Genomic DNA, 26208 nt, shown 5'->3' with positions numbered 1-26208 from the left:
GAACGGTTTGACTTGTTGACTTTGTTTGACTTTGACTTGACCGAAATTTGACGGTTGTCACATCATCCTCCCGTTAGAAGGAATTTCGTCCCGAAATTTGCATTTGACTGGGACATCAAGAGTTTGGGAAAAGATGTGGGTATTTTTGTTTCATTTGATCTTCGCGTTCGCAGGTGAACTCAGACCCTCGTTTAGCGTTCCAACGGACCTTCACGATGGGAATACGACTTTGTTTCGTTCGTTTGATTTCCCGATCCATGATTTTGACTGGTTCCTCCACGAAGTGGAGATTTTTGTTAACTTCGATTTCGTCGAGTGGTATTACGAGGGTCTCGTCGGATAGATTTTGTTAATCATATTTTTTTGGGTAAAAAAAAATAAAGTTTTATTAGTTACCTATAGCGACGACTTGTCGTCACCACAGGTTTAATCTATTACGATGACTTGTTGTCGCTATAGGTTTTTAACAAGAGCCAACGACATACCTATAGCGACACACAAGTCATAATTTGCATGTGTGAAGACTTGGAGTACTTTCTAACTGGTTCATGTGTGAAGACTTGGAGTACTTTCTAATGAAAACTGTGCTACTGGGGAAATTGGAAACTGGAACGTAGCTTCAAAGTCAAGAATATGCAGTAGGCATGTGATGCATTAAATGCATGAGGCACACAAGTCATAATTTGCAGCAACATATCCGTATATGTGTGTGAATTGAAGAAGAAGGTTACGGCTCAAAGAATATATATATATATATATATATATATATATATATATATATTCATTTTCTCTTCATTTGTTAGATACACAATAACCATAACATCATAGACTATATATATTCCATTTCATTTGTAATTTTCACTAGTTTATATTCCGCGAGTGTTACCGAAATCATTTATCAATTTTTCAGAAGTGTTTAACTTGTTTTGTTGCATTCCCAACAATTTGCTTATTAATTACTTCTCCCACTTTACTTATATAAATCATCACATTCTTACCGCGACTTTTAACTTCTCCCTCACAAATGGATCCACCTGCAGATCATCAAAACCCCATAGATGACCTCGATTGGTTTCAGTACTTTGATCATCAAGATCTTTTCAGGTATATATAAACGTCACTCATTACACCATCTTACGCACAGAAAAGTGATTTTGTCGACATTGATCAAAACATGGTTTGGATTTGTAGTGATCAAAAAGAGTATTTCATCGTGTTGGATTTGATTATCTTGAGTTTTTTTTTTTTTTTTTTTTTTTTTTGGATTTTTGCAGTGGTGACATGCTCAACCATCATGATTACGAGTTGTCGGAAAAATTGCATGAAGGGCTCGATCAGAACGTTTCCACAGTACTTAACAAGGATCAAAACATCATTTCTAGAAATGAGTTTCACGATCTTGATCCCCTTGAAGATATAAGCTTATGGGATTGTTGGGAGGATGGTAATTTACCATTGGTTAGTTTCAGTGAAGACTATAAATCCGGTGGTGAGGCTACATGTAGTGCTAGTGCTGTCACCACTGATCACGGTGGCCGGAAGGTAACAAAGAGATTGAGACCATTGGAGTTTGAAGAGATAGAGAAGTACTTTGAGATACCGATAATCATGGCAGCAAAGGAACTAGGGATAAGTTTAACAGTGTTGAAGAAAAGATGCAGAGAGTTAAACATAAACAGATGGCCTCATAGAAAACTTAAGAGCCTTCAATCCCTCATTGAAAATGCCAAGGTAAATTATGATAATAACCTTCTATACATTACTCATGCACTTGGTAACCAAAGTAGTTTTGGTATTTTCTAAAATTTTAATCGTTAGCTTCTTTATAACTAAACATAGGTGCTAGGCATATGCCACATCAAATCAATTTATTTACTACGATCTCCTGATTTATATTTATATAAACTTAACTCATTGTAAATTTTGTGAACTCACATGAAAAATATATTGTATCTATCTTTAAAAAAATTAGGAGTTGGGATTAAACGAGGAGATAGAGACGTTAGAAGGGCACAAGAAGATGATGGAGAAATTGCCAGGTATGGAATTGACAGAAAGAACAAAGAAGCTTAGGCAAGCTTGCTTCAAAGCTATTTATAAGAAGAGAGGACTTAACAATCCTTAGCCATTTTGTTATCATTAGTGGATTTTAATCTACATTGTATGTGTTTTTCTCTTGATAATTTGATACTCTTTTTTTTTAGTTTCATTTTATGTATTTGTCTATTGATTTTTAATGCAGAAAATTTTGTATAATTTGGGTATTATAGTTTGTATTATGTATTTAGCCATATTTTAGATTGCCGACACGACTACGCCGGCGACTCTATACCAGAGGTCTATATAAATAGACTTATGAATTTAATAGGAATAACTTGATTATAATCTTGTGATTTGTTCCATGTCTGATCCACTCCTAAGATTCTCTTGACATGCCCCCAGTTATGTGTAATTAAAATTTTATTAGACTGTTGATCCTAATGAGTCTACCCTAAGTCCACAACCAAACAAGGAACAGGTCCTAAGGCGGACTCACCATTTCTAGGTCAATCATTCCTTAATTACACATAACTTCGAGGTACACCTAAAGAATCTTAGAGTTACCAGTTGTAAATTGTTTGTAATACCAAGTAGTGAGATTCAATGAAATAAAACGCATGCCTATTTCATTGATAAACCTTTTAGTAAATATCCTTACCATTTATATACACATGTATATTTTCGCACTTTAGTGAACTATTCTTGGTGTTTCTGTTAACGTCTTGGAGATGGAGTTATGGTAGTGGGTAGAAGTAGGTTTTGTACGGGCGTTAAAATTTACACATCATGTTGCTCCTGCGAGAATAGGGGTAGAAGAGATAATTAATAGACGCCTAATCCTATAATTACTTATAGGGGTGATCCTTATTAGTTACGTCTATAATCACGTAGTGCATATCAGTTATACATAATTTGAGATAGAATAGACTTTCGAATAAATGACTCTACTCTAAGTCCACAACCAAACAAGGAACAGGAAGTAGAGCAATAGTCATAGATTCTGAGTCTATAATATCTTTAATTATGTATAACCTTGGCGTATGCACTCAGTTATCATAGGCCTACTAATAGAGGTCTTTAGTTTTCACATAAGTTGGTTATAGTATCACCAAATACTCCTATAGTATTTTTAGCTGTTTAGATTCGATTCTTAAAGTATTCTCTGTAGGGTGTAGTTAGGTTGATAGATTTGTTGCCCATTATGACTATCCCCCAGTATATGCAAGTCACCCCTCGGACAGATATAGTTGATCAGGCTATATCCTTCCCAGACTTGATTTACATATACCAAGGCATACCCATAATGTACAACTCCTCTTCTTTTATTTTATGTTCTTCTAGTTATGACACTATATGAGCATGTATGCATGTATTTATACTTTTAATAAAAAATCATTTATTTTCTAAAAGTATATTTATTTGAAAAATGCACAAATCAGAGACTATTAGTCCCAATTGTGTTTATAGTTTGTATATCTTATGTGGTTTGATATACTTAATTCACTATAAACTGTGCTCTGATACCAATCTGTCACACCCCCAAACCAAGGATGGCGGAAACGTCCGGGGGTGGAGGACTTCATGTATAGTATCAAAACAACAATTGTAATAGTAATTCAAGCAAACACAACCAACATATATATAATTGAAAAAGTTACATCATTGTATGAATTACATGTTTACGAATCAATTACAATATGTTGACAAAATATGAAATAGTAGACGCCTTAGCGTCCCATCCTCAAAAGCACTTGATTACCTGTTTAATGATTTCCTGAGAATACAAGTTGTTTGAAAAAGTGTCAACACAAAGGTTGGTGAGTTCATAAGCTTTTGTTTGGTATTATTAAAAGCCTTTCGTTTGTGAAAGTAGTATTTGTGTTAGAAAATCCAATATTTTCCTTAATGTGTAAATGTAGTCTTAAAACCCAAAGACCGAAATGTACAAGTAATTTGTCATATTTATAGTAAAACAATGCAAGTTTAAATCGACATAAACTCGTTAAATTTTAATGAAGTTCCCGTAAATTCCAATGTTTATTAATACTTTATGTCAGTTATTATAACCATGCTATGACCTAGTTGGCCTGAAACGACGTTCTTCAGGCGTCGGAAATGTTATGACATTTGTCACCCCAGACCTGCCGGTCTAGCTGTTGCATGCAGCTTAGGTGTGGGTTTGTCAAACCCAATATAGATCTATACACAACTATCACGCTCTCCCTCAAGGAGACTCTGGTTACAATACAGGACTTAATGGTAATTTGAAGTAAATGTCTCACAAAGTCATTAACGGAATTACGTGTTATGAAAACTTGGTACCGTATGGCCGTACCTTGCTTAATGAAAATATCCTTTGTATAAATGTACCCTATTTCAATGTATGTGCTATGTAATGTATCATAAACTATACCTATTATAGTTTATCAACCAAGGGTAGTACGTAGTAATGTATGTAAACTATATTTAAAATAGTTTATTAAATGTTTGAATGTATCGTTAACGGAAATACGTGTTATTAAAACTTGGTACCGTATGGCCGTACCTTGCTTAATGAAAATATCCTTTGTATAAATGTACCATTTTTAAATGTATGTGTTATGTAATGTATCATAAACTATACCTATTATAGTTTATCAACCAAGGGTAGTACGTAGTAATGTATGCAAACTATATTTAAAATAGTTTATTAAATGTTTGAATGTATCGTTAACGGAAATACGTGTTATGAAAACTTGGTACCGTATGGCCGTACCTTGCTTAATGAAAATATCCTTTGTATAAATGTACCATTTTTAAATGTATGTGTTATGTAATGTATCATAAACTATACCTATTATAGTTTATCAACCAAGGGTAGTACGTAGTAATGTATGCAAACTATATTTAAAATAGTTTATTAAATGTTTGAATATATCGGTTGTACTTTGATTATAATCACTTGTTATTCTTTATATTCAATATGTCCAAATCCATTTGTAAACTGATGTGTGTCCATATATTAAGATAAAATGACATATATTGCAATAACATATAATCATATAAAGATATACACCTTGCTCAACATGTTACAAGGTGAAATGAAATTGACAGCAACTTTTTGTTGAAAACAGTTTCTGTTACTGTTTTTAGAAAATTTATAGAAAAATCATCAAAGCTCCAAATCCAAATCCGCAAATTTTGAGAGTTTGGAATATGAGTCTAGTTTGTTTGTAAATTTTATCAAGATTTTTAGTGATCTCTAACAGAGGTGAAAATGTCCATAATCACATACTGGTCCGGGTTTGCCTCTGAAATGATAGGCAGTTTTGTAAAAATCACCATAAATTGTAGAAATATCATATGGAGATGTGCAAGTAGCCATTTTAAAGCTAAGAGTTTGAACTAATTGCACCTGGAACAGTTTTGAAAACTAAAATATTTAAGTTGACCAAAACAGTCCGTGATCGAAGTTCATCTTTTCTGATGTAATCTGATAGAAAAAGTTTAATTGTGTTCTTGATGATTTTACTTGTATTCCCCCCTTAAAACTTAAGAAAAACATGTAAATGTAGGGGTATGAACTCACCTTATGTGGTTTCAGTAGATGAAAGTGAGAGAGAGGAAGTGTTCAACCCAAGAACACTAAGAAGATGTCTTGATGATTCGAGAATCTAACACCGAATAAGATAGAACTTGTGTAAGATATCAATGATTTGAGTAGAATGGAGTTTAATAATTATGTGAATGATGAAGATACTTACTAATTGAAGAAAGAAATCCCTGGAGAAAGCCTTGAAGTTCTTGAAGTTGAGAGAAAAGATGAGAGAATTTTGGAGAGTGTTCTTGGTTGCTAAGTGTAGAATGAAAGAATTTTATGGAGAATGAGGAGAGAGGATCAATCCTCCAGCTCTTAGAACGTGGGAAGAGCTGGAAATTGGGTGTAAAGGTCCACTAAGGAGACAAGGGGTAGTGGGAAAGAGTGGCTAATCATAGAGTGAGGTGGTGGTGGTTTGCTTTTGCCATAAATTAAGGAAAAGCAAATATTCCCTCAATAATTAGTTCAACCACTAATTCTTTTAATATATTTTATAAAAACCCTGGAGATTTATATATTTTGGGGCCTTAGTTTATAAAATAAAGTTTTGGGTGAAAATCCCACGTTAAAATAATGAAAAATGGAGTTAAAACGAAGTCGTAGTCGAAAACCGGGAGAAAAAGCTGAATCTGCGAAGTTGCTCGGTCCTGGGCCGAGGTTCGGACCTGAGGCTTCGGTCCTGAGGCTTCGGTCCGAGGCTTCGGTCCGAGGCTTCGGTCCTGAGGCTTCGGTCCTGAGCACTTCGGATGCGAGGCTTCGGTCCTGAAGCTTCGGTTTTGGGTCCTTAAGGCTATTTTACCCGTTTTTACCCCGTTTCAAGTGGTTTTTGACCCGGTTAAGGGTCGTGATGACCCGAATGATTACAAAAAGTTAAAGGAACTTTTGAGAGAGATTTGGGAGAGATTTCTAATAGAGAGAGATTGAGTGAAAGAGATTGAGAGAGAGTTCTTTTGAGACCTTTTTGAGTGTTTGGCTTTGAAACGCAAGGTCCGTAAACCCCGTTAAGCCATGATTTAGTGTCCTACACAATCCCGATGATTGTGCAATAGTGTTTTATCGCTTTGGTTCGTTGTTTAGCACTGTTAAGGCTAAGGAAAATCAAACACATGAATTTTCGAAATGATGTTTTCTCATTAAAATAGCGAATTGTACAGTGATTACATAACGTAAACCCTAACATACAAGGGTTATTGGAGTTGAACGGTTTGACTTGTTGACTTTGTTTGACTTTGACTTGACCGAAATTTGACGGTTGTCACACGTTACCACCCACAACGACCGACTTCAATGCTCCAACAACTCCTTCGGAAAGTCCTCGACATCTCCGGTTTCATACAGAGGAGATCGACTCCAAGACACCGGCCAAGTTCAGTCTCTATTTTATTCTCTTCTCCTGTTTCCCCTATTCTGATCTCATACTTGCGTCTCTCCAGTTTCAGATTTGGAAATGGAACCATTTGAGTTTCCCCATCTCAAGATTTACCACAGATTGCCCAACACCACCTATCATCGCTAGCACCTCTGACACCACCACCTATCACTGCCATGTCCTCCTCCAACCAAATCATAATCTGAAAACCTTGCACCTGGCTTCTTCCTTGATCTGAAACCTTAGGCAGAAATCGATCTGGACATATGTGAAGAAGGAGATCAATCTAAACATATGCCGACAACTTCTTCCTCGATCTCAACCTTGCACCCGTCTTCTTCATCAATTATCCTTATATGCTCTCCATTCAATCAGACTTATGGTTTGTATGATTTCCTTACATGGTGCATCCAAAAATCCAGATGTAAAAGAGATCCAAAAAATCAATCTAGGTTAAAATCTGACAATCATCGATTGTAAAATTTCCCATACATCGATTGTTTTCTAATAAACAAGTACAATTATAAACAAAATAAAAAAAGAGAGAGACCAGCATTCCAATTCATCCATATTTGAAAGGCAGTTGGTACCGATTTGAACGGATCTAAAACGGGTTTCAACCCATCTGCAACCCTGTATAACCATGGCGTCGGAGATAGTGTCCGCTTCCGCCTCCGATTATAACGCCTTCGCCTCTGATTCGAATAGAGAATTAAGAAAGAGTGACAGCTCTACATTGAGAACGGAGAAGAGGGAAAGAGATCGACTATTCTTCATATCTTTCTGGTGATGGCTTCCCCCATCACAAAATCAGATAGAGAGGAGGTAACCTTGCTCCTATGGTGTCTGATTTAGGTTTCGGATTTATGGTAGCTTTTGAGGTGCATATCGACTTCATGGGTATCTTGAAGCTTGCCAGAAGCATATGATTTTGCCGGCGGGTTCTACAATACTGAAAGAAAAGAGAAAGGGGAGATGTAGAGGATGGGTGAAAGTGGGCTCAATTTCCTTTTTTAAATGATAAATAATATTAGATTAATTGAAAAAAAATACACAGGGGCATTATTGTCATTTTAAATCTGGTATGGACTAAACCTGCAACAAAATCGTCTTTTAGGGATGAAACATGCAACTTTAAACCAAACAAGGGACCGTCCGACTTAATTTTTGAAAATAGGGACTAAACGTGCTTTTCGGCACCTGCACGAGGGACGATTCGTGTAATTTACCCTAAATAATATTAGCAGAAAAATGCTTTTTACAAAAATGCCCTCACATAAATCTGAAAATAACAGAGGTCACAGATAACGGAACTACGCGCTTCTATTTTGGGTTGCCAAATTCAACCTGAATACATATTTTACAATAGTCGGTGATCGAAGAACGTGTCTTGGATTGGGTTACACTTCTAGAAGCCCATAATCACCACCAACCCAATTCAGCACGCCAATGACGAATCAGCATACGTAAGCCCATCAGGCCCATAAAACAACTATATAAACGCTATTTCATCGTAACCTAATTAGGGTTCTTGTGTCCGATATTGCGCAGCATATCTCTCGAAGAAAAATCAGCAATGGGAAGAAGTACGTTTTCTCCTCAATTGATTCATTGCTTTTTGCTAATCGTTGCAATTTGAACTATCTAAAATTAATTTCCCGTCGTTGATTTCATCATTTATGTTTTTATGTTATGATTTGGATCTGGTCAAACCACAAGTCCGAATACGTTTTGTCGATTCCATAAATTTGAACTTTGTTAGGACAGTTAATCATCTTTTATAACTTACGATATATGCCTCGGAAATGGATTGTTTCAAGGTTGTTTGTTGAGTTGCTTTGTTGATAGCGAATTAGTGTTGATGATCTTCATTGTTTCAGAAGTTAAATAATCTGATATGTCAATTATGTAAGATTTCATCCTGACACATATTAATTGTATCGCTCAGGACCCGCTAGGTGTTACAGGCAGATCAAGAACAAGCCCTATCCCAAATCCCGATACTGCCGTGGTGTTCCTGATCCGAAAATCAGGATCTATGATGTTGGCATGAAGAAGAAGGGAGTCGATGAATTCCCTTTCTGTGTTCATTTGGTCAGTTGGGAGAAGGAAAACGTCTCCAGTGAGGCACTTGAAGCTGCACGTATTGCCTGCAATAAGTATATGACCAAGTTTGCAGGAAAGGATGCTTTCCATTTGAGGGTTAGGGTTCATCCTTTCCATGTGTTGCGTATCAACAAGATGCTTTCGTGTGCTGGAGCTGATAGACTCCAAACTGGTATGAGAGGTGCTTTTGGGAAACCACAGGGTGTATGTGCCCGTGTTAGCATCGGCCAAGTTCTCCTTTCTGTTCGATGCAAGGATGGTAACAGCCAGCATGCCCAGGAGGCACTTCGTCGTGCTAAGTTCAAGTTCCCTGGTCGTCAAAAGATCATTGTCAGCAGGAAATGGTATAAATTTAAAACTATTTTTCCCAAATCCCATTTTTTACTTTATACACTATGTTGAATGAAGAATTCTGTTCTATTTAACGTTTTCCTAATCTTTTGTTGTGTTGATTTCAGGGGATTCACCAAGTTTAGCCGAACTGATTATGTGCAATGGAAATCTGAGAACAGAATCATGTCTGATGGTGTTAACGCTAAGGTATGTATTTCTTTTAATGGCTTAATCATATCAGAAAACTTTAATTGTAATTGAGTTTTGGTATAACAGTTGCTGATGGGTAATCTTGTAATTTACATTGCAGCTTCTTGGATGTCATGGACCCCTTGCAAATCGCCAGCCTGGGAGAGCTTTTCTAGATGCTGTTGCTTAAGTTGGATTATTTATTTGGTATCAGGATTTTTAGAGTATTTAAACTCAGTTTTGTATGTTTACTTGAACAAGGTTTATTTCATCTTTTTCTATGTTTTGGATATTGCAATGAAAGAACAATTTGTGATTTGAATTTTAATGTTTGTCTATGGTTCATCATGCTTTCGTTCATTATAAAGCACTTATGTTTTAACATCAGCAGCATAATCATATATATACACCTCCACCATCTGATTCTTTAACTACATGAAATTGCAGTAGGAACTGTAGCATTAAAATATTCAACCTCTTAACATTTTGCATATAATAGCAACACGACTTTACTTTTTACTTTTTGCTAAAATATTCAACCTCTTAACATTTTGCATATAATAGCAACACTGCCAATATTAGACGACAAATAAAGTATTCCAATTTATAAAACATACCTTGAATCTTTTTGGTTCTATTAATTCGATTACCAAAGCATCACCATGCAAATGTCTTGTTATCAACCACTAATTCCAGTTCTCTGAGTAATAAGTAAACAACTGCATTTATTCCCTCTCCATATGTGCTTGTTTATCCCAAACAGAGAGAAACATATTGACGTCAGATGACTCCTCTGCTAATGGTTGTTTTTGATGGCTTCACCACTCCTTGTCTCCTTTCACTCTCTCTACCTGGCAGTCCTCTCATCATATTCTGTTTCTATTCATGCTCACCAATTTAAGCTCATTAAAATTTTGATTTTGTTTTTGTAACATTTCCAAAACCAAAGAAGCCAAAGTTTTTGACTGAAGTTTATAGCACTAAAGGTAGAAGTGGATGATGAGTTAGAGCCTTGAAGGAGTAAAATGGCATGAGTAGAGAAAATAATTGGTGATGGTTTTTGTACTTATATATGTGAGAGAGAACCTTATAATCTCCAGAAGGGAGAGACTTTGTGTGAAAGACCTCAATGAAAATGGATAACTCAAAGTAAAAATGTTGGTGATTTTAGTGTTATCAATATACTTTAGTATAGTTATTATTAATGTTGAGATAGGTTGGGCTCTATTTACTCACTGAGACTGTCAGAGTGATAAATGTAAACTCAGGAATCCGGGGGCAGCGCCCCTAGCGGGGTCCAAGGGACAGAACTTTTAATGAAGTATTATGATCCTAGTTATTTCCAGTCTGTTGGTATAATACATGAAATAACAGTTACATATACTCTTCAACAAAATGGGATTTCTGAGAGGAGATGGTGAATTCTATGTTGTCATATTCAGGTTTAAGTGATGGATTTTAGGGAGAAACTATGCTAACAACTTGTTATCTTCTAAATAGAGTTCCAAACAAAAGGAACAAGATAACTCCCTATGAACTTTAGTACGAAAGGAAACCAAACTTAGGAATATTAAAGTTTGGGGTTGCCGGGCAGTTGTAAGGCTGACTAAACCAAAGATGAAGACTTTGAGTGAAAGAGGTATTGATTGTATCTTCATTGGATATGATAAAAATCATTTTTTATCCATACCTAAACCAAAGGATATGGTCCCTAGTTCCAATGAAACTACCAAGGAAGTTGTACCTGATTCAAATGAATCACATGAGCTTAGAAGAAGCAAAAGACAAAGGAAAGCTAAATCATTTGGTAATGATTTTCAACTTTACCTAGTTTAGGGTTCTAGATGAGATTGCATGTCATATTGTTTTAGCATTGAAGAATATCTAAAACATATGATGATGCAATGAAATCTCAAGATGTTGCTTTCTGGAAAGAAACAATAGATGATGAGATGGATTCTATTATGGGATATAATACTTGGGTTTTGTCTGATCTTCCTCCTGGATGCAAACCTTTGGGTTGCAAGTAGATATTCAAAAGTGAAAAGGAAGATGAAAGTTGATGGATCAATCAACAAGTTTAAAGCTCGATTGGTTATTCAAGGTTTCAGACAAAGACCTCACATTGACTACTTTGATACTTATGCTCCTGTTGCTCGTATATCTACCATTAGATTGTTGATTGCCTTAACAACAATTCATAATCTGGTCATTCATCAAATGGATGTTAAAAAAGCATTCTTGAATGGTGATAAGGAGGAAGAGGTATATATGAAACAACCTGAGGGTTTTATTATGCCCGAAACTGAGCATAAAGTGTATAAGTTAGTGAAATTGTTGTATGGGCTGAAACAAACACCTAAACAGTGGCATAAGAAGTTTGATGGTGTTTGTCTTGTCATATGGTTTTAAGTTGAATCAATCAGACAAGTGTGTATATAGTAAATTTGATGAGCTTGGTAAAGGAGTGATCATATGCTTATATATAGATAATATTTTGATCTTTGGTACTGATCAAAGGCAAGTTGACATTACCAAAGAGTTTTTATCATCTCAGTTCTCCATGAAGGATATGGGGGTGCGGAAGTGTTTCTTGGAATAAGAAACGTGAACATCAAGGAATCTTAATTTCACAGTCTCATTACATTGAGAAAGTACTTAAGAAGTTCAATTGTTCAGAATGTTCTCCTGTGAGTACTCCTTTTGATCCAAATATGAAACTTATGCCAAATACTGGTGAAGCAGTTCACAACTTGAATATTTAAAGGTCATTAGATGTTTGATGTATGTTATGACCAACACAAGGCTTGATATTTCATTTGTCGTAGGAAAGCTAAGTAGGTTTACTAGCAATCCTGGTACTCATCACTAGAAAGCAGTAAGGTTGGTGCTGAAGTATCTTAAGAAAACCATGGATTATGATTTGACTTATGTAGGGTTTCCTTCTGTCATAAATGGATATTCAGATGCTAGTTGGATTAAAAATATAAAAAGACCACTCTTCTACAACTGGTTGGGTGTTTCTTCTTGTTAAATGTGTCATTTCATGGGCTTCTAAGAAACGAACATGCATCAAACATTCAACTATGGAATCTGAATTTGTAGCCCTTACAACTGTCGGAAAAGAAGCATAATGGTTAAGGAATTTGATCTATGAAATTTTTTTGTGGCCAAAGCCTATATCACATGTTTCTATACATTGTGTTAGTGTTGGCACCTTAGCAAAAACATACAGTCAAGTGTATAATGGAATATCGCGACATTTAGGTGTTAGGCATAATATGGTATGTGAGCTTATTACTCATGGTATCATTTCTATAAAGTTTGTTCGATATCAACAAAATTTAAATGATCACTTGACGAAGGGGTTGGCTAGAGACTTGGTAAGAACGTTTGTTATAGGGATGAGTTTAAGGTCCACTTAATATCTTTACGGGTGAGATACCCAATTCCCTTCTAATACACTGTTAAAAGTTAAATTCAATACGGAAAGCTTGCTTATGGAGATTGGAGCACATTTATGGTATTACATCCCAATGTATGTGCTTATAACTTGTAAGTTAAAGTAGGTTGATTAAGTTCTTAATAGTTATTTTGGAAAAATGCATTAACAGGTGCATGATATAGAAGGACTGCCTATGTGAGTGTGAAGTGTTGCCACTTCAAAAAGCTTAGGCTAGGCTTTTATACACTTAAGGATGTAGAATGTTGCCACTTACCAAGGGGGTGGTGTTCATATGGTCGTGAAGAGGCGTCAAACAAGAAAAGGATTGTGCGTGATGAAGGTTAACCATAGTCACAGGGAGCCACTCCACATCAGCAACACGTACCAAGGGGGTGGTATGCACGGCAGGGGCAAGTAGCCACCTTAGCACCACGCCCATGGCGTGGTGAGTATAGTACAACGCCTAAGAACAATGAATAAATACATCTCAATATGACATCCATGATTATTGATTATCACACCATTCACTTTTTCTTTCCAATATCTAGCAAATTTTTAATTTCCACGATTATAATTTTTTTTTGAACCAACAAACTAACCTACTCCTAAAACCACTTATGTCTCCTAATAAGACTTGAACCCATGACCTCTCATTTGAGAGTGTAACTCCTTCCACAATTATAATTATCATATATTTTGTCAAGGTTATATATTTAATTCCTTATTTTGTTGAACAAGATGAAGCATTGATGCTAACATGTGTGATTCGAATTTAAGTAGTCTCAAGTTTTGATGTAATTATTTTTTGTATTTGTTTGGTTGGTTGTTGTTTAAAAGAACAATGGAATTGCAGTTTTTTTTTTTTTTTTTTAAATCTACTATAAATGTATAATGTTAATTTAAACTTTAAATGTCAAACTTGCATACTAAGGTTGTCATCATATATATTTTTCTTTGAATATATACATTGGTCTACAGTTAAACAAAACATGACGCTAATTCGTTTGATTCAAAATCATGTAGCCTCTTTTCATATTTTATACGTTTTATATTAATTGTTTTACTTTAACTTCGCATGTTGACCCTCTGTTTACAAGATTATGATCACCACATATTTTTATATGATTATATATATTTTTTATATTCAATTGAACAAATTAATGTTAGGCTAATAGCTAATACGACCGGTTAGAATTAAGACTGTTCGGTATGGGGCCGTTAAGGTTCGTTATTGTCTACGTGGCACAGCCTTAACGGCGTTACCACGGGGGAACACCGCCCCCGCCTCTAGTTATGGGATGTGGCATTATGAAATGTGGTAACGAGCATAAGAGGCAACACCTAATCAGATTATTTCCTTTTCTTTTTCTCTCTTTCTCTCTCCTCTTAACACCATGTTATAACATGGGAACACCACCCCCCACTTCATGTTATAACATGTTAAAATGTGAGAAAATATGAGGTGGCAATATTTGGCATCATAACCCCGTTGCCCACACCCAATAGTCTAAAATAATATCATGTTTTTATATTTATATATATTTTCTTTTTTATAAATTTTCTTACTTTGACTTCAACTCTCAAATCAAGGAGCCTCATTTTTTTGTATTTCACACGGTCTTTGTTTTTAATCTAAATCTATCAAACTTGCAATTACGGAGATGAGAATCACCAAATAACTTTCTACAACTTTAACACCAATTCTTTTTTGTATTATGAGTTACCCTCATATAGTTATCATTTTTTTTTCTCAAGAACTAAATAATATACATCGCACTTCAAAATATAAATGTTTATTTAACAAAGTCAATATAAAACAGCACAAGACAACAGGAGTAAATAATGTCTAATCTCCAATTTTTAATGGTTGCTTTTTCATTAGAACCACAATTCAAATATAATATGTGATAACATGTCTCATTAATTCACTTTTAAAAGTTATTTGAGAAAATGACAATTCATTTGGTACAAATTTGTAGAAAGTTAAACAAGAAAAAGACTTTTTCTATTAAGTCATTCTTTCTAAAAAATCGTCACCAAGTGTAGTCTTTGTGTCCGTTTAACGAAATCACAACTTTGCCTCCAAACAAAAGCGTAAAGAAACAAGAACATAAGAAATAATTAAAATCATAATGCGCTTTCAAACCATTTCCATAATAATTTTAGGAAGAATTAGTGTCATATTGAAACTAATACTAATTGAAGCCATGAGCTTCTGTCACAACATTCATGCCAACATCTATAAGATGATAGATGAAGATGATCAAAATCTTTTACTTACTTGGATCAGTTTTTCACCCCTCTAGTAGAACGCCGAGTACCCATTACAGTTTCCTTTGACTTCTTTGGCTTTTCGGGTTGACCTCCTTTTTTTGCAGTTGACTTTTTCCCGTTTTCTTTTGGACTCTCATCTGTTGTTTTGCGCTTCTTAGGTCTTCCCCTTGAAGACTTTTTTGTTTCAACATCTTCTACTTCCTCATCATCATTATCATCATTATCTACACTTCCACCATCTGATGCTTTAACTACATGAATCTGCAGTAGCATCAAACATGAAACCTCTAGTTTATGTTTCAATGCATAATAAAGTATTTACCTTGAATCTTTTTGGCTCAACCAATTCGAACACCAAAGCATCACCATCATCCAGTTTATGTTCTAAAGCAAATGCTCTCCATCCACCACTGATTCCAGTTCTCTCACTAATAAATACACAATCGTATTCATTCCCATCTTCATCTTCTAGTATCATATTCACTGTAGACTTTGGAAGATGTTTCTTGCAGAATGACATCGGTAGCCCCTTAAGAAATATAAAATCAACCAAACATAGTTTGATTAGCTTTTATAATATTATGTAAAAAAGTTGAATATTTTTATTACTCACCAACCAAAAGCAACTGTAAACATGAGAACGGAGCATTGATTTTACAAAAGATGGAAATTCAGACTGCAAATTGCTTTGGAGTTTCTCTGCAGACTTCATCGCTTTAACCCTTTCTTCATATCTTGCCATTTTGACTTCTTCCAATGGTCTTGCAAGATAACTGAAAAACAATATCATCATTATGAGTTTTATGTGACATGAGTTAACAACCAATTTGGTAGCAATATGCTGTTTGAACCTTGCCCATGAAGAATTGGATTTTGATCTCCTCACAGATGGGAGACCTATATCAACCTGTATAAACAAGAAGATTTAGAAATTAGTCATTCTTGTCATTTATTTATTAAGGAACTTCATTAAACAACATTGATGATGGAGATGGACTTACATCATCATGATATGAAACAATGGGGTTGCGTTCACGCGTTGAACGCCTTGGTTCTGTTATTGGGGAATTCCTTATTTTTAGTTTCACTTCACGTTGCTGCTTCAAAGTTCAAACAAATGAAAATTATGTCATGTACGTGATCAATTTTATCATGAAGGTTAATGAATAAGTGTAGAAAATCCATACCTTGGACTTCTTCTCAGATTTTGAAATATCGGATAGGCTTTTAGTAATCTTCAAGATTCCCAGTTCCTTCAAAAACAATAAGCATAAGAAGCATATACTCAACTTAACATTTTGAAAACACGGCCTAGGCCTATATCGTTTGTTTTCGTTTGTCTACGTTGGTTGTCTTGAAAAATGATTTTAAATTGTGTGTTTTTCTAGTAAATATGACATTATGTTGAAGATCAAGTGATGAGAAAATGTGTATTCTGTAAAGAGAGACATTTAAACATTCATATGTGTTTGAAAGGAGCAGTTTTACCATTATTTATCATCAACTCAAATTACATAAAGTTGGAAGGTTAAATACCTCGAGTCTCTTTTTGTTCTCAAGTAGTTGTTGCTTGCGAGCCTCTTCATAACTGTTGGATGTAATCTCCTCAGCCATCAAATCACTTGTTGCTATGCCGGAAGACTAGAAAATCTATAAATTTTGAGTTTAAGAAAGTATCATACTCATTTAAACGCAGTCCATGAGAACTCAATGTTTAGCACTATATTTATTCAGGGAATATTGTGTAGAAAAAGATGATTAGCATAAAAACCGTCACATTCTAATGACAACAGCTGAGCATAAAAATGAATACATAGATCTCAAAACTGAGGATAAAAGGGAACTGATAGTACTTAGATCAATTACTCTCCTTGGAATGAACTTCCAGATGTTAGGCAGAGTTTTCCCAAGTTAATATCAAAGAATGGAACTATAATAACACAATACAAATTCTTGAAAACTCAATGAAGCGCAAAGTTTCTAGAATGAGAACTCTAGAAGCAACAAATGAGAAATCTTAGGGTCACACTTTTAGCTGTCTCAGGATACGAAATTAGGGTTTTTGCAACAGCGCCCAAAATCAGAAAAAAAAAACAATATATCGTGCAGATGGAGATTCCTAATCAAATACTGATGATAATAAGATAATCCGAGCACCATACATGTTTAAAATTTTGAAAACCCTTCTCTGGTATCTGCTAGTTCTTAGTAATGTTTGCATTAACGCGCCCATCATATTTTTAAAGAATAAAACCAATAAATAAATAAAAAAGAACATAAGCAACAGAATGGAAGTTTTTTTGACAAATAATGTTAGCTGAGAGATTCATGAACAGGGCTCGAACTTACCAGAAATCGACTCAATGGTGTAAGGAAGAGACTAGGTGGAAGTTTGAAATTTCGAACGGCGGTCAAATAAATTGATAAGAAAGTTTGAGTTTTAGTCCCTAAACTGTATTGGTAGTGACACTATTGATCCCTATACAAAAAGGAACCAATGAGTAACTTAATTTTTAACAAGAGGATAAAAACACATAATTATAAATTGGTGGGCAAATGGGAGATATAATCACTCTCTAACTAATTGATAAGTATTTACAATATATCGGTCTTTTGGTATCCACTTTCAAATAGAATTACTTTGTTTTTATTACAAAAACTCCTATTGTTCTTTTTCTTCAATAAAATCGAAGAATTCGAATATGTGTTTTAAATTTAAACGGTTTGAGGTGATTTTCATGAAATCGCCTTATTTTCTATAACAAAAAAACTCATCACGTTTGTCATCATCAAGGGATGGATTGTTGATGTAAGTGTATATAAATTGTATTTAATTATTAGTTAGCACATAACAGCTATTATTAATAGCCTCATTGTAATTTATAAAAGAACATTATGCAAGCTAGTGACCTCAAGAGAAAAAAAATCAAACAAAAATTGGTATAAGTGTGGTTCGCCATATATTTTGTGTGCCATAAGATTCAAGTCGGAGATATACAACCCGAGCATTTTGAAGGATTAATTCAATGCTAAAAATACATTGGTAAACAACTACAAAGTTAATCCTAGACACTGAGTGAAGATGCTTTTTATAAAAACCAAAACTTTTTGTTCATAACAGATGTGTTAGAGGGAAAATGTTACTCGAAGTTGGTATATAAGTCGATAGTCCAACATTCCCTTTTGGGAACTCAAATGTCAACGGTCATTTGAAATAGATTTTTTGTTGAACGGATCTTTTGACTCGTCAATAACGATTGACAATACAGAAGGAAGGTTGATTGAAGGAGATTCTAATCAAATCTTCATAAAGGCGTTTAAGATCTTTTTCAATTTTGACACCCAAGGTTTTGATAATAGCAAAAGAAACTCTTTGCCTCCTAATTCTATAACATTTTCTCGAACAACTTGAAGTTCTTACATTGACATTTTCACATATTAAGTCTCCACTTACCGTTTATTATTTGCGTGCGTGATCACACACCATCTTCTAGTAAAGAGATTAGTCTTTTATTAAGGTTTTCACTCCACCAAAAGAAGTGATCTTTAGTGGATTTGTTTAACAAGTTAATCAGAAAAATGGTTGTAGCCTCATATTCAGGTTGAACCATTCTACGGTCTATATTGTGGTTTTCCATTTGAAATTTTCCTCTATCTTATTTTATGTATTGCAGCTTTTGTTCTCTTGATTACGAGTATGTGTAGTTTTGTACTACATTTTGGCAATTTGGCTTGTGTAAAACGTTACAAAAATAAGTTTGCGGACCCTCGATAAAAAGATTATAATTAGCCCCAATTGCACCCCCACCCCCAAGGTCCATTCACAACATCCATTCTGAATATAATCTAAATATTCATTGTTTAAAAAACAATAGCAAAATTATAAAATAAAAAGTCAATTAGAATCTTTAAAAAATATAACTTTAGAAAAGCAAGAAAAAAATAATAATATAAACATGACAAGAAGTTCCATACGAAGAGGGGTCTCCAAGAACTAGTGTAGTTTCATGGATTAAAAAATCTTTTTTTATGTAGAAACGCCGGAGGGTTTCGTCGATCCAAAGAGTCATATATTCTTAAAAATAATAATTATTACAATAAAACAATAAAAAGTTAAAACTATAAATAGACCCACAAGAGTCACCATGTTTTAAATGTCATCCACCTTTAAAGGGAAAACGTTACAAAATGGGATAATGATTCTTTTCAGGATTTTCAATGAATCACAAAGACGAAAAAGATATAATTTATCCATAGGTTTATAAGCAACTTTCGCCTAAAAAATAAGTATCGGATAAAACCAACTTTAACCATCTTATTCAAGTTTACTCGAAGTTGTGACTTTAGTTTCAATATCTATGCTCCATCTTCTCTCTTTCCTTATAATTCTGAACGTACCTACATTCATAAATTATATACAACAGTTTCTAACATCATTTAAATTCAAGAAAGTTTCCCATATAAAAATTCTTAGATAGATAATTGGATTAAATGCACAAGGGAACAATTTATATTATGTCAATCTCCACATTAGAAAACTAACTTTTTTTATATATGTAATAGCTATATATTAATTTCCCTTGATTTCAAACAATCACTTTCGCCGTTGTTTGAGCCTTTGAGGTATGAAATATGTTGTATAAAATGGACGGAAAAAATACATTGCTGAAAATAAAATTAAATAAATAAATTGTATTTCTAGTTTTTAACAAATAAACATACGAGAGAGAGAGAGGGTTGTGGAATTACGAGTAGGTGCCAACGACGGGGCCCACAAGGAGGATAGCGCTAAGCCAATTCTCGGTGACTTTGTTGTGATTTTATTGGTGAGTTCCTTCCATAGACCAGGCATCACCTTCTGCTGAAACGGCGATAATCCGTACACCACCGCCTTTATCTTCACTGGAATCTTCCCCATCTCCGATTTGATCAAACAAATCAAGCTTTCATAACGAAACATGTCAAAATAGCAACACCGTCGTTTTATGGGCAAAAATGCCGCTAAAAAGGGATTTGATCTAACAAAATGCCGACTTCCTTGCATTGATCGGGTTTTTAGGTCATTGAGTTGCAAAGCTTTTCTGGAGGTCCTTGTGGTTTGCCAAAAGTAACAAACTTAGTTCCTGCTAATTTTTTTATGTGTTTGGCCCTTGTGGTTTGCAAAAGTTGCACTTGAGGCCCTTTTTCATAACTCCGTCAGTTTGTAGCCGTTTGGGTGATTAAGTTCAAAAAAATATGGGGATATTTTGGTATTTTCACATCAGCTTCTCCACCCCCTTTAAAAAGCCCTTGCCAACTTTCAGAAAAATCAAGCAACCATCTCTGAAAAATCGAAGCTCTCCTCTCTTCCAGGAATGGTGATTTGTATGTGTAGAAGTGTTGTCGTGAGAGTCACATCTTGGACGGACCTCCACCCAGGAAGGCGACTATGGTCTTGTGCTCAAAACGGTCGAAGCTGTCCATTTCTTGGGTGGGTGGACGATCCGATGTGCCATAGGGTTGTGGAGGTGATTCTTGGCTTGCTAAGGAAACTAAACAATGTTCAAATGATGTTGAGTCAAGCTCGTGTAGATGTTGAGTCAAGCTCGTGTAGATGTTGTGAAGCTGAAGTGGATGCTTCTTCTGTCATGGTTCTTTTTTTTCGTTTATATATGTATGCACTAAGTAGAAGTTGGATTTGGGGATGTATTTGGTCAATGTATTTTGGATATGTAATGTCGGATGGGTGTATAGAACTGGAATGGGATATTACCAGTTGATTTGGGATGGGATGTCATGTATTAGAATGTTAATGTAATGTATGGTTTTGGTTAATCAGTTTAATGGTATTGTGTATTATGGTAATTATAAAAGCATTGTTTTTTTTGTCATTGACCAGGAATGTTGGAATGGAATGGAAAGAGTTTTGTCCATTTATCAAACATTGGAATGGAATGAGAAAAACATAAGATCAAAACACTATAAGTAAATAAAGAAAATGGCATTTAGTGTGACATATGACAATCTATCAAACATTGGAATGGAATGAGAAAAAGACGAGATCACCACATATTGATCATCACAACTAGAAATGAGTTTTGGACATTTATCAAACAATGGAATGTAATGAGTTTTGGTCATTTATCAAACATTGGAATGGAATGAGAAACACACAAGATCAAAACATGAAAAGTAACTAGAAATGTTTACCACATTGATCATTACAACCAGAAATGTAGCATGACATATGGCTAGTATCAACTTAATTACATCACTAATTTAGGTAGTTGCAAAAGATGTAATTATCTAGATTAAACATGTTTGAACAAAAGCATCATTACAAGTTTATAATCTTAAACAAAAGGTAGCCAAATAACTTGATTAGTCATGCTTTCATGTGTATCCAACTTCACTTAGGTCCTACTTTCTGCACTTGAGGCTTTTTTCCCTTGTCCCTCTTTTTTGCTCTTAACCCACCCACTACAGCTTCACTTGATCCACCCACTAAACCTTGACTTGTTCCACCAACTGCATCTTTACTTGATCGACCCACACCACCTTGACTTGATCCACCCACTGCTCTCTGACTTGACCCCCCTTGCCCCTTACATGTAGGGCTGGCAATCCCAACCCAAACCCGCCAATCCAACCCGTACCCAACACAATAAAAAACAGGTTGGGTTAAGATTTTCAACCCGTTTAAATAAACTGGTCAACCCGTTTAACCCGTTTAATTAAATGGGTTGGGTTAGGGTTGGAATTCTTAACTCGTTTACAACCCGCCAACCCGTTTAAACTTTTTAATATTTTTTAATATATATATATATATATATATATATATTAATTCACTATTATTATTTTAATTTATTATTAATTGCCTAACGGGTTATTTGTTAATTATTTTATTTATCCAAGAAATCTTTCGCTATTTAGTATTACTAGATGACTTTTCATCTTCGCACATATCATATTCCTCTGTAACCAGTATATAAGCACACCACAAGTACAAAACAAATTTTCTAGTTTCCTTCGTTTTTGTTTCCTTCTCAAATCTCATGCCAAACACCCTAATTTTTGACCTTCCTTTACTTGAAATCGCACTTGTTAATACCTTAGCTACAAACAGATGTCGAACCCTAGCAACAGAATCGCCATTCACCAATCGCCAGTGAGGTATTATCGTATTAAGCATTAAACTTTTCAGTTCGATCTAAATTTCTAATATTTGATTTTTTTATTTTTAGGATGAATGCAGTGGAAATATCAGAAGATGATGTATTCAGTCTCCTACACCTCCACCAAAGCCAAACAAGACAAGGAAAAATAAAGAAGTAAAGCCAAATAACTCAAGTGTTGATGCCAAACGTCCTACGGAAACTAACATCAAATGTCTGGCCCCACTATGAATTTCTCAAACGTGATGAAAAAAGGTTAAACTTACTGTAAGTGTAAAAAGTGTGGTAAGGTTTATATGCTGAAAGTAGAATGGGTAATGGAAATTTGAAACGCCATATTGAAAACTGCAAAAAAAATGATTTAAGGAAGTTGGCCAAATGATATTAGATGGTGGTGGTAGTGGTGGTTCTTTGACTAATATGGTTCCTGATTTTAACCCTTCTACATTTCGTGAATTATTAGCTATAGCTATTGTGAGGCATGATTTGCCATTTCAGTTTGTAGAATATGAGGGCATCAAACGATGTTTCACTTATTTAAATCATGAAGTGAATCTTGTTAAAAGGAATACAATCAAATCTGATATCAAAAATATGTTTGGGATTGAAAAGTTAAAAATAAAAGATTTGTTGAGTTGTACCCCAGGTAGAATATGTTTAACATCTAATTGTTGGACATCTATAACCACTGATGGTTATCTATCTTTAACAGCTCATTTCATTGATAGTTATTGGTGCTTGCAAAAACTAATACTTAACTTCAGTTTTTGCCTCCACCACACACCGATCTTGCTATGAGTAATCATGTTTTTAGTCTTTTGAAGGATTACGGAATTAAAAAAAGTGTTTTCAATTACTTTGGATAATGCTTCTTCCAACAATGTGATGGCCGATTTACTTAAAACTGAAATTGATTTGCTTTCGGAAGGTGCATACTTTCATGTGAGGTGTTGTGCACACATTTTATATCTAATTGTCCAAATGGTTTGAAAGAGTTAGATGATGATGTCATAAAGGTTAGAGAGAGTGTAAAGTACTATAAGGGTTCTCAATTGAGGAAGAAAATGTTCAAAGATAGTGTTACATGTGTAGAGTTACAATTATCTAAGGGTCTAAAGCAAGATGTTCCCACTCGATGGAACTCCACCTATATGATGTTAGAATCTTTTGTGTACTACAAAAAGACATTTATTCATTTGCAAAAGACAGATTTTAACTATTCACATTGTCCAACAAGTGAGGAGTGGGGTAAAATTGAAAGAATTTTCAAGTTTTTAAAGGTTTTCTATGAGGTGACATGTGCTTTTTCTGGTTCTAAGTATCCTACTACTAATCTTTATTTTGCCAATGTTTTGATGGTTCGAGTGTTGTTACACAAACAAAAAGACAGCCATGATAGGTTTATGAAAAATATGGCAACAAGGATGTATGAAAATTTTGAGAAGCATTGGGCTGAATTTAGCACGGTTATGGCGATTGCGGTTGTTTTAGATCCTCGATACAAATTTCATATGGTTGAATGGGGATATGAGAAAGTGTATGGGGACGGGTACAACTCTGAGTATGTCAGACTCTCAAAAAAAACGTCATGATGACTTAGATGGAGCTTCTTCTTCACTGATGATGGTAAGTTCTTTACTATTAATCTACTATTTCACCTTTTTATTTTTTTTAATGTTTGATGCTTACTTGCTAGTTGCTAATTATAATTCTAATGTTTTTTTTAATTTCTTGATAAGTTTCCTAATTACATTAAAATCTTATTGTCTAATGCAAATGATGTTTTTTTAATGTCTAATGCTATATATCTATCAAATAATGTCTGATGTAAAAAAAAAGGTTTACAGGTGGTATTTTTAATGTCTGATACTAACTACCACTCTACTTTTAGGTCTGATGCATTCTGATCTCAAACATTTTTTTATTTTAAAGCCTGATGTTTAATGGCAGTTCAATGACAATGTACTTTCATGGTACTTATATAGTTATGTATTATTTTGATTATTTCAGGACTTTGATAAATTTTCAACCAAGGTTACCTCTCAACCTGTGAAGTCTAAAATCGAGTGTTATTTAGAGGAGAAACACATGCCACGAGTTAACAATTTCAACATCTTGGATTATTGGAGAACTCATGACATTCGATATCGAACTATTGCTCGAATGGCTAGGGACATCTTAGTTGTTCCTATCTCAACTGTGGCATCAGAATCTGCATTCAACACATGTGGCAGGGTACTTGATGCTTATAGAAGTTCTTTGGCTCCTTCTATAGTTGAGGCTATTATTTGTCTAAGAGATTGGGTATTTGGAGAAGGTTAGATTTCACTTCTTATTTCTTATTTATACATTTTAATTGTTATCATTTACAACCATATGTTCTTTATAGTTAATTATTAACATTAAGTTTATATATTGTATAGAAAAAATGGAATCCCAACTTAAGGAGATTTGTGGTGCTATCATGATGGAGAAGATGGACGATGAACAAGAAAATCATACCGGAAATGGAAGTGGAGTTGGTGAAAGTGAAAGTCAAGTTGCTTAGAATTAGAAATTAAACATTTGATTTGAGTTTATGTTATGGAGTTATGGTTGTGTTGTTTTGAATTTATTTTGAACCTTTAAGTGTTATGTGATTTTTTTGATGGATTTAATGATTTACGAATGTTTAAGTTTTTTTTTTGGAAATATAAATAGGTCAACCTATGTTCAACCCGTTTATTAAACAGGTTGGGTTGGGAAGACATTAATCAGGTCAACCCGATTGCAACCCATTAACTAAAAATGTTGGGTTGGGTTGAAACTTTCAACCTGTTTATATAAATAGGTTAGGTTGGGTAGAGATTTTCAACCCGTTTATCTAAACAGGTCAACCCATTTATGACCCAACCCAACCCATTGTCACCCCTACTTACATGTTCTAGAGTTATGTCCTTTATTATGACACTTGGAACAAGTAACAGTCAAGAATTTCCTAGATAGGTTTGTTGACTGGTTAGTAGGCTTATCTATAGTCCTCCTCCTCTTTTTCTTGGGCCTTCCAACCTACAAAAATATTAAGGAAATCATAAAACTGGATGAATAAAAAACTATGTTAACCAATATTCAACTTACTTGTATGTGATGTGTAGGGGGTATAAGAGTGGTTGGACATCTAGATTTTGGCCACATGCTCCTTCCATTGATTGGATATATTTTGTTAGAGTACATTTCCCTCCATGTTTCTAGCTTATAACATGGATGCACCCAATATTCAGGTTGTTGGGTTTTTTCACCATTTTGAATATGTTCCCATGTTTCACAAACTCCATGCCTGCAGACTATCCATGTTATCTCCCAATACCTACAACTACATGTCCCATCTTTCAAGTTGACCACATACTGATCAAACATCATACCAATCACTTGATATTTTCCAGAACCATAGAAGAGTGCCCTATATTTGCTTGCAGCTGTTTTGATTGTGTCAAGTATAGTAGTTGTAGTAAGGGTTAATATACTTCTTCATTTACCATTTTTTTTTGTTGTACAATGCAATGTCTCTTCATCAAGTACATTCTAATGTACTCTAAACAAGTAATGATAGGCTTGTCCCTACCATGCTCTAGCTTAGAGTTGAATACTTCACACAAATTGCTTAACAGACAGTCTGAATGTGCTCTACATATGAAATAAGACCTAGCCCAATGAACTAGAGGAATCTTACTTAGCCATTCAT

The 26208-nt window shown here is 34.6% G+C and overlaps 3 protein-coding genes and 1 pseudogene across 7 annotated transcripts; 2 read left to right on the top strand and 2 right to left on the bottom strand.

Annotated features, from left to right (window-relative positions):
- The first annotated feature begins 8462 nt into the window (after positions 1 to 8462).
- Positions 8463 to 9942, top strand: LOC145137416 (large ribosomal subunit protein uL16-like). The gene is made up of 4 exons (XM_079071540.1): positions 8463 to 8572; positions 8935 to 9436; positions 9551 to 9632; positions 9736 to 9942. The coding sequence occupies exons 1-4, from the start codon at positions 8563 to 8565 to the stop codon at positions 9802 to 9804; spliced, it is 663 nt and encodes a 220-aa protein (XP_078927666.1). The 5' UTR covers positions 8463 to 8562; the 3' UTR covers positions 9805 to 9942.
- Positions 9943 to 15154: 5212 nt separating this feature from the next.
- LOC145136234 (AP2/B3-like transcriptional factor family protein) lies at positions 15155 to 17766 on the bottom strand. 4 transcript variants are annotated; one of them, XM_079070401.1, is made up of 8 exons: positions 17683 to 17766; positions 16870 to 16983; positions 16521 to 16586; positions 16335 to 16433; positions 16185 to 16240; positions 15947 to 16106; positions 15656 to 15862; positions 15155 to 15594 (listed from the first exon to the last, which is right to left on the bottom strand). In XM_079070401.1, exons 2-8 carry the CDS (start codon positions 16945 to 16947, stop codon positions 15346 to 15348), a joined length of 915 nt encoding a protein of 304 aa, XP_078926527.1. In that variant the 5' UTR covers positions 16948 to 16983; positions 17683 to 17766; the 3' UTR covers positions 15155 to 15345. The 4 variants fall into 4 exon arrangements, with proteins under 4 accessions (XP_078926527.1, XP_078926530.1, XP_078926529.1 ...); XM_079070404.1 differs by having other exon boundaries at positions 16335 to 16430; XM_079070403.1 differs by having other exon boundaries at positions 16870 to 16974; positions 17683 to 17704.
- Positions 17767 to 19500: 1734 nt separating this feature from the next.
- Positions 19501 to 20288, bottom strand: LOC145140902 (cytochrome b-c1 complex subunit 8-like; annotated as a pseudogene). The gene is made up of 2 exons (XR_013722331.1): positions 20083 to 20288; positions 19501 to 19731 (listed from the first exon to the last, which is right to left on the bottom strand). The product of XR_013722331.1 is annotated as a cytochrome b-c1 complex subunit 8-like (transcript).
- A 2577-nt stretch (positions 20289 to 22865) lies between these two features.
- On the top strand, positions 22866 to 25035 carry LOC145139069 (zinc finger BED domain-containing protein RICESLEEPER 2-like). The gene is made up of 5 exons (XM_079073023.1): positions 22866 to 23221; positions 23312 to 23415; positions 23481 to 24052; positions 24498 to 24804; positions 24911 to 25035. The coding sequence occupies exons 1-5, from the start codon at positions 22866 to 22868 to the stop codon at positions 25033 to 25035; spliced, it is 1464 nt and encodes a 487-aa protein (XP_078929149.1).
- Positions 25036 to 26208: the final 1173 nt, after the last annotated feature.

This window comes from Lactuca virosa, chromosome 9 (assembly GCF_052849685.1).
Source record: "Lactuca virosa cultivar CGN04683 chromosome 9, Lactuca_virosa_CGN04683_v6, whole genome shotgun sequence".
Taxonomy (NCBI): Eukaryota; Viridiplantae; Streptophyta; class Magnoliopsida; order Asterales; family Asteraceae; genus Lactuca; species Lactuca virosa.
Note: the sequence above shows the minus strand (reverse complement) of the source record. Positions and strands in the feature narration are given on the sequence as shown.